At 40.2% G+C, this 15,874-nt stretch overlaps 1 protein-coding gene across 2 annotated transcripts; it reads left to right on the top strand.

Annotated features, from left to right (window-relative positions):
* The first annotated feature begins 9,724 nt into the window (after positions 1-9,724).
* Positions 9,725-15,195, top strand: rnf223 (ring finger protein 223). 2 transcript variants are annotated; one of them, XM_026153219.2, is made up of 2 exons: positions 9,725-10,027; positions 13,383-15,195. In XM_026153219.2, exon 2 carries the CDS (start codon positions 13,463-13,465, stop codon positions 14,168-14,170), a length of 708 nt encoding a protein of 235 aa, XP_026009004.1. In that variant the 5' UTR covers positions 9,725-10,027; positions 13,383-13,462; the 3' UTR covers positions 14,171-15,195. The 2 variants fall into 2 exon arrangements, with proteins under 2 accessions (XP_026009004.1, XP_026009005.1); XM_026153220.2 differs by having other exon boundaries at positions 9,750-10,027; positions 13,386-15,195.
* Positions 15,196-15,874: the final 679 nt, after the last annotated feature.

Genomic DNA, 15,874 nt, shown 5'->3' with positions numbered 1-15,874 from the left:
TATCATGTAAAATGTTTGTTCCTTTGACCTAAATTTACTCACTATATATGAAATTCACACTGATTACAAGCCTAACCTCAAAAGAGGTGAATAACATTCTTCTGCTTGTATAGAAATATAACGCAGGGTAAGACGCGTTTGCTGGGATGATACACGTGGCCTAAGAGGCAGTCGTCATTGAATGAAATCACGTGATGTTTTCGTGGCGAACAATAACCAGTACATCAGGATTATGACCATATGGGGGCGCTGTCTCCACGTCTTTCTACTCTAAGCTCCAACATGAAGCCTAACAGCAACGAAAGTGTCAAGTGTCTTTTCCCTATTTCAGACAAAATGTGCAAAAACCTGCCAGCAAGACACCTGATGTAAAAGATTACAGCTATTATTATAATTAAGTTTATTTTCATACATTCAGATTTTTAACTTTATAGTAAGACTGAATTGCACTCATTTGAGTTGTGCAGTGTGTAGATAAATGCTACACAGTGTCACATAGTTGTGTGATAAACTTGTCAAGAATTTAAGGTGTTGCAAGGGCTCCAAGCAACGCACCATTTACATAAATATGCAGGTCACTCGAGGCATTTCTTGTTTAAATATTTACTTGATAGTCAGTAAGAACATTGAGATTCAGCGTTCAGAGGAAAATACAGAGAAACACGTTGCTGCCCTTTTCCCATGGAATTTATGGACAATAGCAAACAAAAATCACCAGTCTTGGAATGTCCTACAGGCAAATTTACACATTGTTTTTAATCTGCCTACATCTACTGTTCAAAGACAAACGGTTTCCTTTCGCTTCACTTGACTGTAACCTACTTTTGAATATTTGTTCGTGTCTGCACGTTCCAGTGATCTACTTCCAGCAACTCAAAATCAGAGCCAATACATATAAAATAGGTCTGCAAAGATATTTTCATGTTTACAGGAAAAATGGCACTGGGATACATATTTGATTTGAAATTTGATCTTCTAAACTCTTTCCATTATAATGTGACATATATATTAATTTTACCATTTTTTCAATTCAACTCAGTTCTATTTAATTAGATTTATATAGGCGCTATATCAAAATGACAGTCACCTTAAGGTGCGATATATAGTGTAAAGTAAAGGTCCAGTAATTAAACAGAGAAAACCCCAACAATCAGATGACCTTCTATGAGCAAGCACTTGGCGACAGTGGGAAGGAAAAGTTCCCTTTTAACAGGAAGAAACCTCTGGGAGAACCGGAGGGGGGTGGCAGACACTGTGGAAGAAAGACAGAGATTAATAATAAATAACGGTTAAATGCATAGTGGTGTATAAACGCGTGGAGAGTGAAAAGAGGTGAACCAGCTCCAAACTGGGTTCCACAGAAAAAGTGCCTGAAAGCTGAAGGCTTTCTCTCCCATTCTACTTTTAAAATCCTAGGAGCTTACCACTGTGAGGTCTTTAAGATAAGATGGGGCCTGATTATTCAAGACCTTGTATATGAGGAGAAGGATTTTAAATTTGATTCTGAATTTAACGGGGAGTCAATGAAGAGAAGCCCTTACGAGGCACTTTTGAGACAATGACGTCATGCTTCGTTCAAACACCAAAGCTACTTTTCTAACACCACTGGTGGTGTTAAAGTCTTAACACCACCAGTCTACTAATTTGTTCACTATTATTGCTACTATTTACTACTAATGTTAATGCTACACCTTCGACAATACACATCTCTGACATGGTGATGAATATTCACAGTGATTGAAAGCAATTAAGTAAAATTAATTAACTGTGGTACTTGGAAAGCGTTCCATCCATTTCCCCGTTGAGACGTCTTTAATCACCTGCAGGTAGTCATTATTTCACGTCTACCCAAAGAAAGCGCTGCTGAAGTACAAGTTTGAAATTCCATGTTCTACATTTTCATGTGTTTTTTTGTAAAGCCGTGCCTCAGAGGCTGCCTCTGAAGTGCTCACAGGATGCACACACAGACGAAACTGCCCGTGAATTCTCTCTTTATCTGGGCCTGATTGTGACACTCTAGCAAGTTTCTCGACCTTGACGAGACGAGAAGCTGCAACTTGTTTGATTTTCATGGAAATCCAGATATTTACTTTGTTTACCAGCAGCTCTGACTCGTTCATTTTCATAGAAATCACCTCGTTCATAAATAGAGGAGTGGATGCAAACAATGAAGCTAAAATGCAAATACTAATAATATGCTTATGTTGTTTGTGCAACTATTACAACAGCGCTATGAGACCTCATGGCACAGCAATAGTTGTTGATAACAGTGCTACACCACATGTACTGAGAGTGGAGTTTATAAATGTATTACTAGTTTATATTAAAACAGCTAAACTCACACTGTGATGCATGAACGAGCACACTGGGAACACGTCAGTGACAGCACACGTGAACACACCTGGAGTCACTTCATTTAATCAGGTGCTGGTGAATCGTGTTATTTGTCCTTCTGGGGTTTGGCCCTATGAAATCTAGGCAATATATATATATCAAAGTACAGTGCGTCCTCAGGAGGTCAGCAAGTTGACTGAAAACTGTGATATACAAGACAGAGAAGACAGTACCCAAACCCCATGAGAATTTTATTTGTGTAGGCTTCTCATTGTCATTGAGTCTGGAGTCAATATTTGAATACTTTCTTGTATTCAGTTGCTACTTTTACTGCTCCACTACTGTTATGTACACCCACTGTTTCCTGAGGTTGTATTAAACTGTGAGAGCCCCTGGTGACCCCAAACCCACAATGAATTCCTTCCACTTTTTTCTTTTTTTGGACTCGCAAGAGTCGTTTTCACTTATAATGTACAATATAATGCACTGTGTTCAAAACAATACATTATACTGCAAGGATTTTTGTTTTTCACTTTAAACCATTCAGTTCAATGGTCTTAAAACTAAATCCTGACAAGAAATCTTTTCCAAGATAGTGTCTCAGGATTTTGTAAAAAAGAAGATTCATTAATCATATTTGCTTATATTAGTGGTTCCCACATTTTAGAATACATCCGCCTGATGATCTGTGGTCTCAAGAAAGTTTTCCATTTTGCCTCATCAATAATCCAGCCTCAACCCCACATTCATATTTCATATTACAGAGTCCTAATAAGCAAGCCTCATTGCATCACAAGACTACCTGTCCTCGTCCAAACAGAGCACTTTGCTCTAAGACTGTGGCATTACTTGTGGTTCCTACGGGTTCCAAAAGTAGAATGGGAGGCAGAGCTTTCAGCTCCCAGTTTGGGTTCAGGAGACAGATGCCCTCTCTTCTTTTAAGGTTAGACTTAAAACTTTACTTTTTGATCAACTTTGCAGTTGGGACTGTAAATAAATGTCTTTGAGGTAGTGCATTCTTATGAATTAGTAGAATTAGGAGTTCTCCTAAGGTCATACGGAGTTTTTAAAAAGAAAAGAAAAAATCAAATGTCATAATTGTTTTCAAAAGTATGACTACAAAGAGTACTCTGTTGCATTTATATAAAGTCTCTCTGGTTATTTATTCTTTTCATGAGCAAAACTCACTTTATCAAAGTTTAATAAGAAACATCTAAATTCTTGTGTTCTAGCTACAATGCTGTTGGTAATATGAGGTGTTATCGCTGCCCTGGTTTTCTCATCTCTTCTGTTTTGCTGTAACTTGAATTCAGCTCTTTCAAATTTTTAGTGTCACTACTCTGTCTACCCACATTCTCATCAGCCCATCAGCCCCTAACAGACTTAAAAACTCCTTTGTCCCACACGCCATCAAACTGTTTAACTCCTCTCTGGAGGGGAGAGGGAGGGGAAACAGGAGGACAAAGGAGGGGGGAACAACTAAGCTGTAGTGCCTCTTCACCTCACTGTACAATACCTTGTGCAATACTTTTTGTAAATAGTCAACAGTGCAATAGACTCAATACTTGAAATGTGCAATTCACTTGTATTTTTATTTTTTATTCCTATTTATTCTATTTATCCCCTTTGTATATTTTATTTATATTTGTTTCTGTATTTATATGTGTGTGTGTGTGTGTGTGTGTGTGTGTGTATATATATATATAACAATTCTGTAACTGTAACTTCGGTCATTGCTGTGCTTTTTTTGGAAATCGAATTTCCCAGAGGAACCCACCCGAGGGATTAATAAAGTTCTATCTTATCTTATCTCTCTTATCTCTTAGTCTCTTAGACTTAAAAGTCATCATGATCTACCACTGTCTTTAAATAGTATCGTCCTCCGCCTCCCCATCTCCACCTTAGTTCAGTTGCCCAGTGCATCGCCTCCAAAATCTCGATAAGTTCACAAATAGATACTACTAATGTCTAGACCTTGGAAATTCAATCAGTTTCTCCCACATCCATCTGTGATTCTGCTCTGTGACGACCCTTCTCATCAGATTCTAACTGACAAATAATTGTACATTTCTTTTCTTTTTCCTTCCAAGTAATCCAAGTGAATTTCCACCCATCAATTGAATTCATCCCTTGCAACAACACGAGCTGTCACAATCTTTTCCACGATTTCTGGCAACATTAACGGACACTTTAAAGTGAACGCTAATGTTGCCAGAATACACACATACTTACTAGAGGTTCCTGGTGGTGCGCAGAAAAAAAAAGACATCATTGTTGGTTAATTTTTTGTAAATAAGTTTTGTGGAAAATGTAAAGATGCATGCAAGTTTGTATTCTCATTGCATGTGTGTGTGTCTGAGCAGGTGTTTATTTTGTACAACATATCATTTTCCAAAAGTCATTTGGCCCATCTGCAGTAATACATAATACTGTGTCGGCATAAGTACGTCCATTAATGCTGCGTGTTGTCAGTTAAGGTCAGCGTATGATGGAAAATTATAATTTCACACCAAACAGAAATATTGACTGAACTCAGTTCAGAAGTTATTCTTTATTTTGGAAAGCTATGCACAGAGTTTCCATCCCCCATGGAAAATCTGATCAGCACGTGATCTCTTTTTATACGGCTCATTTGAGTCTCCGAGGAAGTCGTAAACATCCTCCTTAGAGCCATCGTTTTCTCGATAACAGTGACGACAACAAGGAAAACTGGAGAGGATAAACTTATGACTGTTTTGAAGTCATAAAGATAAATAATAAGTTTACAGTCAACTGTAAAACACACCCTTTTAAATGATTTGTTTTCTTGTTTACCTGCTTTGATTTGAAGTAATTTTGAACCTAACCTGTCAAAGCTTTGTCCCAGATCTCTAACACATCCATATTAGTGGAAATATAACACCTTTATCCCAAATTTAAACTTAACCGGTCTGTTTGCTCTTCACATTTTTATTGGATGTGGGAAGTTTAACTTCAGCAGTGACCTTCTCTCAGGTCTGTCATCCGACTTGTTGACAGTAAAGACAAGAAGAAAAAAGAAGGCAAAAGTTTCAAAAACACTTCTTGGCAAATTTTGTTAAGTTCAGTCTCCAGAAGCCGTGTGCTGTTAGCAAAATTACACGGACCTTTAAATTGTCATTTAAATTGTCCGCATAATCATGTTACCCCTGTTGTAATGATAAGAAAAATTAAAAACAGGAATGCTTCATTAATTAGTTGTAACCTAATTTTTTATTTAATGAAATTTTAATTTGAATACAGTTTTTATTTTAACTTAAATCCAGACCTCAAAGCGTTAATGATTTTGGTTTTCACTGATCATTGTTACATACGTTTGTTCTCAAACTCCATAATCGTGTCATATACGAAGCGTGAAAGAGATGAGTGCAGGTATTGCGGCAGGTATCCTTCCAATGAGAGTTTTTCACAATCTTCCTGTGTCTACTCTCTCTTCCACATGAGTATGTACTATCTCTCCAATTAGATAAAAAAGACTCAGGCTGTCCTTGAAGCATCAACATAGTCAAATAGAAGATGCAAAATCAGATGAATGGGTCATCAAGATCCAAACAGAATCCAATGACTCACAGTCCTTCAGACCTTGCCAAACAGAGGCTCGTACTTAAAAGGATTTATCCGAGGGTTACTCATAAAGTGAAGTCTGACCTTCATCAAAATCACAGACAAATGCAAACCATGTAAACTAATAAATATTAACAGCAGTTGTACTTAATATGTCTTTATCGAACACACAAGTAACTCACTGTCCATGCTAGAAAAATAATGTGAGCCTATTTTTCCTAGCAGTTGTTTTTTAAAGCTACTTGGAGTCAGGTGATCCAGGGAACAAGCTGAGACGTGATAGAGGCTCTGTCTTTAGCAATCATTGAGGTAATCGATTACCAAAGCAGTCACTGAACTGGGTCATCTGGGGAAACCCAGTGCACCAAGTCACCAGTCAACCATTCGCTCTCACATTTACATCTATGACCAGCACTAATTAACAGGACACACACGTCCACATCTGTGGAGATGACGTATGAATTGCACAAAAAGAGGCCCCAGCCAACGAGGAGGATGGCGCCAACCACTGCACCATCCCTACAGTGTCTTCAGTATCATGTACAATTAGTGGTGGCTGTAATTGTATTGTACCAGCAAAACCAGATTCGGCAAGGGCAACAAACTACTTCGACCAGTTTGGGATGAAGGGAAAGTGAGGAGCTGGAAAAAGAGCAAAGAGACAGAAAACAAATAGAAGCACTTGATAGGCTGGTGTGACCAGTAACTGCAAACCAGGAACAGGTAGTTCCAGAACTGGAGCTACCTGCAGAGCTGTGGAAGAGAGGGTAACGAGAAACAAAACGGGGGAAGAGAGAGAGAGAAAAAAAAATCATTGTTTCATTGCAACTAAATGTCAGATTTAGAGCAACTTGTTACTAGAAGACTCTCTGCTGAATGTCACCTTTCTTCACGTCCTTGAGTTCATTGTAAAATTCCACTAACCCTGCTCAACTTAATGTTCAACTCATCCTTACACTTCCACCAAATGCTAGAAACTGCAGTCAAAGTATCAGAACTGCAAATTAGGTAAACATGACTCGGTTCTTGGAGAAGTTCTTGTTCTAGGATGCCCTCTGGACCCAGTGGAGGTGGTGAGTGACAGGAGAATGGCGGCTAAGCTGTCATCACTGTTGGACAACATCTCCCACCCCATGCAGCAGACTGTGACAGCACTGAGCAGCTCCTTCAGTGGGAGACTGCGGCACCCACGGTGTGGGACGGAGAGATTTCGCAGGTCTTTCCTCCCCACTGCTGTCAGACTCCACAATAAAGACTTTAACTGATCAAACACACACATCCACACATGTGCCATAACACTAAGTGCAATAATCTTTTCTGGCATCGTTGTATTTTTACTCAGTTGTATATAGCATTTGTATTCTATTTTTATCTTATTGTATATTTTATTCTATTTTATTCTACTGTATATAGTATTTTATTTTATTCTATTCTGTACAGTTGTGTACTGTATTTATTCTTATTGTATTCTAATTTTTGCGTCATAACTTTTGCACTGTCCACTTCCTGCTGTGACAAAACAAATTTCCCACGTGTGGGACTAATAAAGGTTATCTTATCTTATCTTATCTTAAGAAACCCTCGGGAGAGCCTGATCATCAGGTTTGCACAAATTCCAGGAGAGATTTTGCCCCACTCATCTCTACAGAAACTCTCAAAATCATGTAGGTTTTTTTGGTGGCACTTGGTAACTCTGAAGTTTCAGCTCCACAGATTTTCTATAGGGCTTTAACTTTGTGTAATGTTTTGGGTCACTGATATGCTGGACATGGCAGCTTCAGTGTTCTGATTGAGGAAAGGTGGCTCTTGTCCAAGATTTTACAATACATGACAACGTCCGTTAACCCCTCAATGCTGTGTAGCTGTCCTGTAACCTTAGCAGAAAAACAGCCCCCAAATAAAATGTTGCCACCTCCATGCTTGACTGTGGGGATGGTCGAGATGATGCCAGAAAACCCCTTTTTTTTTTAACCTTGTGCTGACCAAAGGACTTTCTTCCAGCCTTCTCAGAATCATTTGCAGGTCCTTGAAACGAGCTTTACAGTCCACTCCCACTCCAGCCTTGTGGAGGTCTACAAGCTTGCTGCTTATGTCCTTTGACAGATCTTTGGCCTGGGAGAAATTGTTTCTGTGGACAAGTGTTTTTTTATGCGTGGATCAGATGGGCACAGAGCCAATCAGTGGGATCCAGGGGATCAAGTACCTTTTGTTTTGTTTGTTTTACTTTTCTGGATATTTGGTTGAGAGTCTGTCTCTCTCCATTAAAACAAAACTACCATAAACATTAGGGACAGTTTGTTTCTTTATAAGTAATCGAACTTAAAGAAATGCACAGGGAGCCACTGGAGACAAACGCTGGGGACTGGAGTGACGTCATGCAGTCTGGTAAAACATTAAGACGCCTATGTGCTGCTTTCTAAACTAGATGAAGGACAGAGATTCATGGAAATTTCTCGACAGGAAAGTGGAAAACGAAATTCATGCAAGCTGTAGATGCAAACATTTACAAATCCAGTAGGAGGCACATCTGAGAATCCTCAGTGTTAATTAAAAATAATCATGTCACTTACCGCCAACACTGTGCACATATTCCTACTAAAATGAAACAGCAGGAGATTCTGACCTTGGAGGCATGGCCATAGAGGTTGAGACTATCATATTCATTGTTTGAGTAACTGTCAGTTCAAGAGGACAGACAGTCAACATTGTGTCATTTTATGGCCTGTCTGCACAAACACATTCCCTTCTCACGTGTATCATTTCCCTGCCATCTATCGTGCAACATCATTCACTATAGAATTACACTCTCACTAAATCTTTGGCATGTTTATTATTTGGCCCAAGAAATGACTTTGCTGATACGATAGAGCAGTATTTGTGCTTGGGTTACTAAATAACTGAGTCAGTTAGGAAGCTGTTATTGCAGAGACATATTATTGCTAATGGCCAACAGCCATTAGTCATTTCCATAAGATGTAATGAGTAATCAAATAAAACACCCAACACACATCCTTCAAGTCATATAAATGAGCAGTAGCCTCTTCACGGTGGATGCCGTTGTTACTTTTGTGTTTATATCCTGTTAGAGGTGCTGATTGAATATCCTGACAGTCTTTCAAATACAGATTTGAAGAGAAGTCTTTCTAATCTCTGAGCTCTGACCTCCTTAATGGCGATCTCGCCCTCTGAGATCAAACATGATGTCATTTTTGTTTTCTTTTCTTAATGAAGTGTAGCTCGGAAAGTTTTGGAAAATGTATCAGGCTGAATTATAACGGCTTGTAATGTTGACCAGCAGCACTGCAAGTGGAGCGAGAGCCTGTTCGCATATGCAGCGGTGCTCTGGCGGGAAGATATTCCTCTATCACCACCTGTCGCCTTATCAGTGGCTACATGGAAATGAGACATGTATATGTATTGTGTATCTTAAGCACACTGGTTGTGTTAAAAAAAAAAAAAAAAAAAAAAAGGCAGTTTCAGTCTGTTTGCATTTATTTATTCTCTGAAAAAGTCAATCCTAAAGGTTTTTGTTTTTTAAGGGCACAGATTTGAGTGCTGTTGACAAGAAAATGAATGTTGCAGTCACGTCAATAATATATCAGATTGAGTGTGATTAGTGTGCTGTAGGTTATAGGTGTTTGTTTTATGTGTGGAGAGATAGTGAGCACAGGCAGAAAGAGGCATGAAAGAACATAAAAAGACAGGCCAGTAATGTGTACTACTCTCCTTGAAGTTGTGAGGCGTCTTCCTCCTCCCCTTCCTCCTCCTCCCTCCCCGCCTCAAGGCCAAAACTCTGTTGAGGCTATTTACATAGAGGGCTAAAAAGGGGAGCTGACAGAGCCTGACAGGTGACACTGAGGAGGGACAACTCAGAGCTGACTCTCACACAGCGAGCCATTACTCAGCCTCTGAACACGCACCCACTTGAACAAACACCACGGAGGAGGACCTCAACCTGAGCAGAGGCACAATTAACACCCCAAACTCCCTGGTGTGAATTTGGAAGTCAGTTGAATTTGACAGAGAAAAATGCTTTGCCAAGTTCTGAGGGAGTGAGCTGAGCTCGGCCCAACCGCGATCAAGACAGGAGCACATCTTAATCATCTAACAGGTAAACTGAACTTTTGTTCTTCATGCTGTTTTGAGGCAATTTTTTAAACAGTTTGTAGCTCACTGATGTTAAACTAAAAGGCTTTAAATGCTGCACTTTAGTGTTTGCACCCATATTTGATTATTTATTATTACTTATTACCCGTTAAATTGAACAAAATCACACTCCAGGCTGTCTTTGACAAATGAGGCTGTTTTATCTCATCTCCATACTGCTGAGATGCAAAGAGTGTTACCGTCACAACACATGTTCATGATCTCCTGCTGCAGCAGCCACATTTCACCAGTGGCTATCTGTGTATTCAGTTTATCAGATGTCTGCACTACTGCTTCCTGCATTGTCCTTTGCGCGTACACATGCTACCTGCTGAACAGATCTGTTTTTGCCTCGACCTAATCTCACGATCAGTTAAACCGTCTCGAGCCGCCCCTAGTTCAAACTGTCGGCAGGTCGAGTTACATTTACCTTTCAAATGGAGAACAGGTAGTGCGACACTAGAGATGGCAGTTGAGCCTGACACAAAGAAGCGAGGTGGGTGGGTGGGAGGGGGATGGGATAGTAATACACAAATAAGTTGTAAAAGAATTGTGTCAGTGGGATGGGTGAGGAGAAAAAAACATGTGCACCTGGTCAGCAATGTGTGATTGCAAAGGGAAGGTCAAAGCAAAGCACTGCGCAAAGACAATAAAGAGATTTAGTGGTGTTTTGAAGTGTTAAGGGTTGAGCAACGACTGAGTTTGAGTTAATATTTGACCTGATGAACAATATCAGGGGTTTTTTATAGCTTTTCCTCTGAATGAGGGCGTGTAACAGTTTGTAGCTGTAATTTTTTAAAAATCAAGAGAGCAAAGGAGAAAGAAATGGTCTGTGGACGCCAAGTGCAAAACCTTTCCTTTTGTTAGGGGGGAGGTTGTGTTGTTCTCTCTGCAGTGCACCTGCTGTCACTTTCTTTTGCACCAAAACAAGTGAAATGGACTCACAGCGGTTGATATCTCTAAAGTTTAACCGACTCTGTCCTATTACTGCGTATTGCTCGAGCCGTGTGCTAGGGCAGTCTACTAATACTTAAACAGAGCCCACAGGGGCTAATGATAAACTCTGAAGTATTACAATCTTTACACATTAACAGTAGAATATTTACAGGAAATTTCCAGAAGCAATCCCACAGATTCAACTACCAAAACAAGAACAAGAACAACCAAACAAACACAATGTCCCTGTGAGCAGATGTTTCTTTCTAAATGAAGTAAATTTGTAAGGTCAGAGAGTCAGACTATAATCTGTGAAGTGTCCTCAGTGCATTCCTTCTGACCAGCCACCAGACTGAAACCTGTAAAAGTTTAACAAGTTTGTTACCAGATTAACAGACATGGAAACAGAGCAGGAGATGTCACATCCAGCCAATCAGTTTAAATTTAGCTACTTTATTACTGTAGATGCAGGGAGCTTGCGTGGGATCATCAAACGACTTTTCCTCTTTTCGTAAGATCTTGACCTGGCTCAGTGTGCCTTTAAAACACATGAAATACAATAATTAGCCACATATGAACCTTTAAGTAGGTGTTTAAATATTTGCTAAATCCTTACAATGTTCAACGTTTGCTTGTTTTGCGTAAGTGTCATTTTGTGGTTAATCAGCGTTGGTAATATTGAAATGAACTGAATTTTCAGTGTGCTGCATCAGACACTAGTCACTGGGAGTGTTATCTGGAGGTCTTCTACCTCGTACTGCAGTGCCACGGGCGTCCAGTAAAGGGGCACGCCCGACAACTAAACCGCAATTTGAAAGAGAGTGTAATTGATTCAGAATCCGCGGTTAAAGGAGTCTTTAAACTGATAAGACGGGTGTAATTATACCGAGAAATCTGTCCTCATCCTACTGAAGCATTCAGCAGACATGTGGAGGGAGAGAGCTCCCTGTGCAGGAATGTGAAGGGCAGATGGAATGATTAGGTGGAGAACAAGCAGGGACTTTGTGTAGATGGGAGAACTGGGACAAGACCGGCCCTCGGGGCACAGAGAGGAGAACACCTGTGCTGACATCGTTCATCCCTAATCCACAAACACACAGAAACCCTCAAAATGACTGACTTTTAATACCAAAACTACAACATTAGGGTTCTTTCCTAGGAAGATATATAAAGCTTTGAATTTGAATGGAATAGGGACTTTTATTGTGGATTCATTTTGAGACTCTCCCATTTTTCACACATCAATGAATCGGTTAATATTTCCAGAAGAGTAAAGAAATAATCCATTCGGCTGTTTTAGAGGGTGTTCATCAGATGTTTTAATAAAATATAAAAGAAAGTACAAGATAAAACACAAAAATACAAAAAAAGACAGGTAAAGGATCCAAACAAATTCTATGAGTCACTATTCAGCAGGCAGTTAGACGTGATGTAAAAAAAGGTGACGAAGTTAAAACTTGAAGGAGACAGTATCTGTCGTAAAAGCCAACCAAGCGTGGTGCATGTGAGCTGTGATGACAGGACGTTTTTTAAGAGGAAGTACAAACCAAAAGAAGGCTCTCTGTGTGGAGGCTCTCCAGCCTTCAGTGAAGCCGCTTTATTCCCACCAGTTTTAAACAATTATATCAAAACTGGTTAGATAATGTAGATTCTTTTAATATTCACTGCAGCTGATGAGAGATGCTGTATAATACACTGAACAGTCTTGTAGAGACCCCAGAACAGGAATGGATTCCCAAAACAATCAGGGTGACTCTCAACACGAGTCCTCACGCTTTACATTTCCACAATGAAGACATTCACCCAGCGTGAAAATCTGATAACCCCGTATGTGTTGACCAGGATGTTCAACAAACAGCGTTCAACAAATAACAAAAAAAGAGATCCTTGGCTTTCATTGCTTACTGAAGACTGACTCATTCACTCCCTCTACATTACAACACTAAACTACACAGTGCGCATCCAGCAGCCGTTAATAAGTTCTATGATTTATAGCAGAACTAAAGGTCTTTGGCTTTTCTTTTTTGAGGCCTGATCAAAATGTTGTCATGACTGGCGCTGTACCTGCAGCACTGCCCACACTGTGTAGGGGCTGGAGGGCTTCTTTTCATTTTGTGGTCACTTAACTGATTTATATCTTTGTGCATGCTGCCTTATCACACAGCATATTTGACCCGTTATGCATCGTTCCCGAAATACTCCTTGACAGGATAAAAACTTTAAACTTTGTAATATTATCAGTGTACCAAGTGAGGCTAAGAACACTAAGGATTTATCCAGTATGACTGGATAAATCCTGCCTTGGCTAGGCATGACTGTAAACTGTTGCAATTTCTATGGCATTTTTAAGAACTCTGAATACTAATCTGTGCATTTCACTCCAGCAGGAACTTCAGGACAGACCAAGGCAACAGCCTGAGAGCCCAAAAGGAGAGTTGACAAAGGACGTCAAAGACCTCTAAAGATGGAAGATACCCAGCAGGTTTGGCACGTGACGATACCCTCCCAGGAAGACGCTGGAGAGCTGCAAAAGAAGGTGTCAGTGGCAAACCAGCCCGAGTGCTCCATCTGCTACAACACCTACGACAATGTCTTCAAAACACCCAAGCAGCTGCAGTGCACCCACACCTTCTGCCTGGAGTGCCTTTCCCGCCTCAATGCGCTGTCCAACCACAACAACAAAAACCCCACCTTAGACATCCGTTGCCCCATCTGCCGGCAGGCCACTATTTTGCCAAAGGAAGGACCCCCAGCCCTAGCCACCAGCCGCGAGGTCCTCTGCGAGCTGCCCAGCCACCAGCAGCAGGAGGAGCCGGTGTGGCTGGAGGGGGAGAGGCTGTGCTACAAGAGCAGGCAGAATCATAATAGCTCAGGGGACCCTGAAAGTCCTACGGCCTTCTGCGTCTGCATTGACATTGGGTCCTCCAAGATGGACACTGCTCCCGAGCTTCCACAGCGCCATCTCACTATGGTGGACAGAGTGGCTGACTGCAAGAAGATGATCCTCTTCATTCTGCTCCTTGTGCTGCTTATTGTGGTCGTTTTGTGGCCTCTGCAGTGCGTGTTCAGCACCGGGAATATGCGCTGCTTCAGCGAAAGCACCCACACGACCATCAGTACCACCCCCAACCCCAACATCACCAGTGCCATGTTCAAGAAACTGGTGGGATAAACATTGAAACTACCTGGACTTCACTTGTAAATGCTTAGAATATTGTGAATGATACATTTGTACTGTTGTGTGACATTTTAATTATTATTATTATTATTTCCAAATTGTCTTAAAAGTGTATTTTATTATTGCTACACAGAAACAGCTCCTCACATTTTCAATTTGAAAAAGAGCCGCAAAGCTTAAAGCGTCTATGTGCAAACTTTTTTAGACATTTGACTTCAGTGCCTCCCGGTGGCGGTTTAAAAAACTGCAAGCAGGCAAACAGCCCGTAAAGTAACACTGACTGCAGCCATTTTCACCAGTGACATGTTATTATGGTGTTATAGGGCAAAAGAATTCTTGACATAGCTTGTTTTGTTTTTTTTACGTTATAATGAGATGAAATTTCTTGTTCACACAGACAACCATAAACTGTAGATAAAGGATGGACTAGCTTCAGTCTGTAAAGTGAAGCCAACATGGATGCGCCTTAGCCAGCAGGGAGAACTACGTACTTCTCACCTGATTTATTACCTCATTTTTCTAAAGTGGGTGGGTCTTGTCATATCACAGCCACTCATTATGTATATTTAAAACAATAAAAAATAAAACTAAAGGCTTCAATGGTAGACCATGAACCAGCAGCTATGTCCATCTTTTACAGTCTGTGGACACGACTGATTTACAAATAACACCACACAGTGAAGCGAGACCAGCTTCATCTGTGTTTGTTTAGCGGCACAGAGAAGATGAAGAATCTCAGCACTTTAATCTGCACTTGTATTTTGAAATTAGACATGATTTTTGCTTTCTAGCAGGCTCAATGGACTGGAGCGCAGCTGGGTTAATTTATTGTGTCTACTTGTACACAACCAGGAAAGCTCAGAGACACTGGCACATGAAAGTTGAACTTTGCTTTGCAAATGTCCGTCTGGCAGCACGAAGAAGTGTTCCCAGTATGTCAATGAAAAACTATGTGTAAAGTGTGTTTTCTTAAGACCTTTTCTACAAACTTTAAATAAAAAAAAACAAACAAAAACTCAGATTATGATTCTGGAAAATAAATCATTTGAACAAAGTTGAATCACAAATTAAGTTTCTAAAGCCTCAAACAGACACAAAGCTACTCACACCCTTTTATGCTAATTAAAACAAAGCGTAATCTCATTATCAAGTTAAAAAACAAACCATGCCCTATGTAACCATTAAACCGTCACCATAAAAGCCAGCTCCTCCTTTGTCTGGACAGGAAGCCGTCTTTATTTCTTCCTGGATTCTGTGTGACATGACGGAAAAAGTTAGGTTGTGGGGGCTTTCCAGAGCTCACACGTGGCATATGGATGATAAGAGCATTATGTTGATTCGAGCTTCATTTAGAGGAAGCCATAAAAGGAGAATTTCCTCAAGTACCAGCTGAAGCTGCCGGTAAATGTGGTTAAACAATAAATCCAGGCGAAAGAGAAAGGTGCTGAATCACGGCCTCGAAGCAGTTTCCCCTAAATAGAAAAAGGAAGTCAAAATAAATACTTCTTAATAAGTTCTTGTTAGTTGGAAATAAACTTCTCTACATTTAAATTGATCATTTCCTATAAAGAAGCCTTTTATAAATGCCTGCCTCCAATAAAGCAAATTTGAACGGCCAATTTTCTTGTGACAGGCAGCAAAAGAAAACTAGCTTGTTGAAATTCAGCTAGGAAAGCACTAATTTCACACTCATTGCCT

Source organism: Astatotilapia calliptera, chromosome 20 (genome assembly GCF_964374335.1).
Source record: "Astatotilapia calliptera chromosome 20, fAstCal68.1, whole genome shotgun sequence".
Taxonomy (NCBI): Eukaryota; Metazoa; Chordata; class Actinopteri; order Cichliformes; family Cichlidae; genus Astatotilapia; species Astatotilapia calliptera.
The sequence above is the reverse complement of the archived record's forward strand: the minus strand, read 5'-3'. Positions and strand labels throughout refer to the sequence as shown.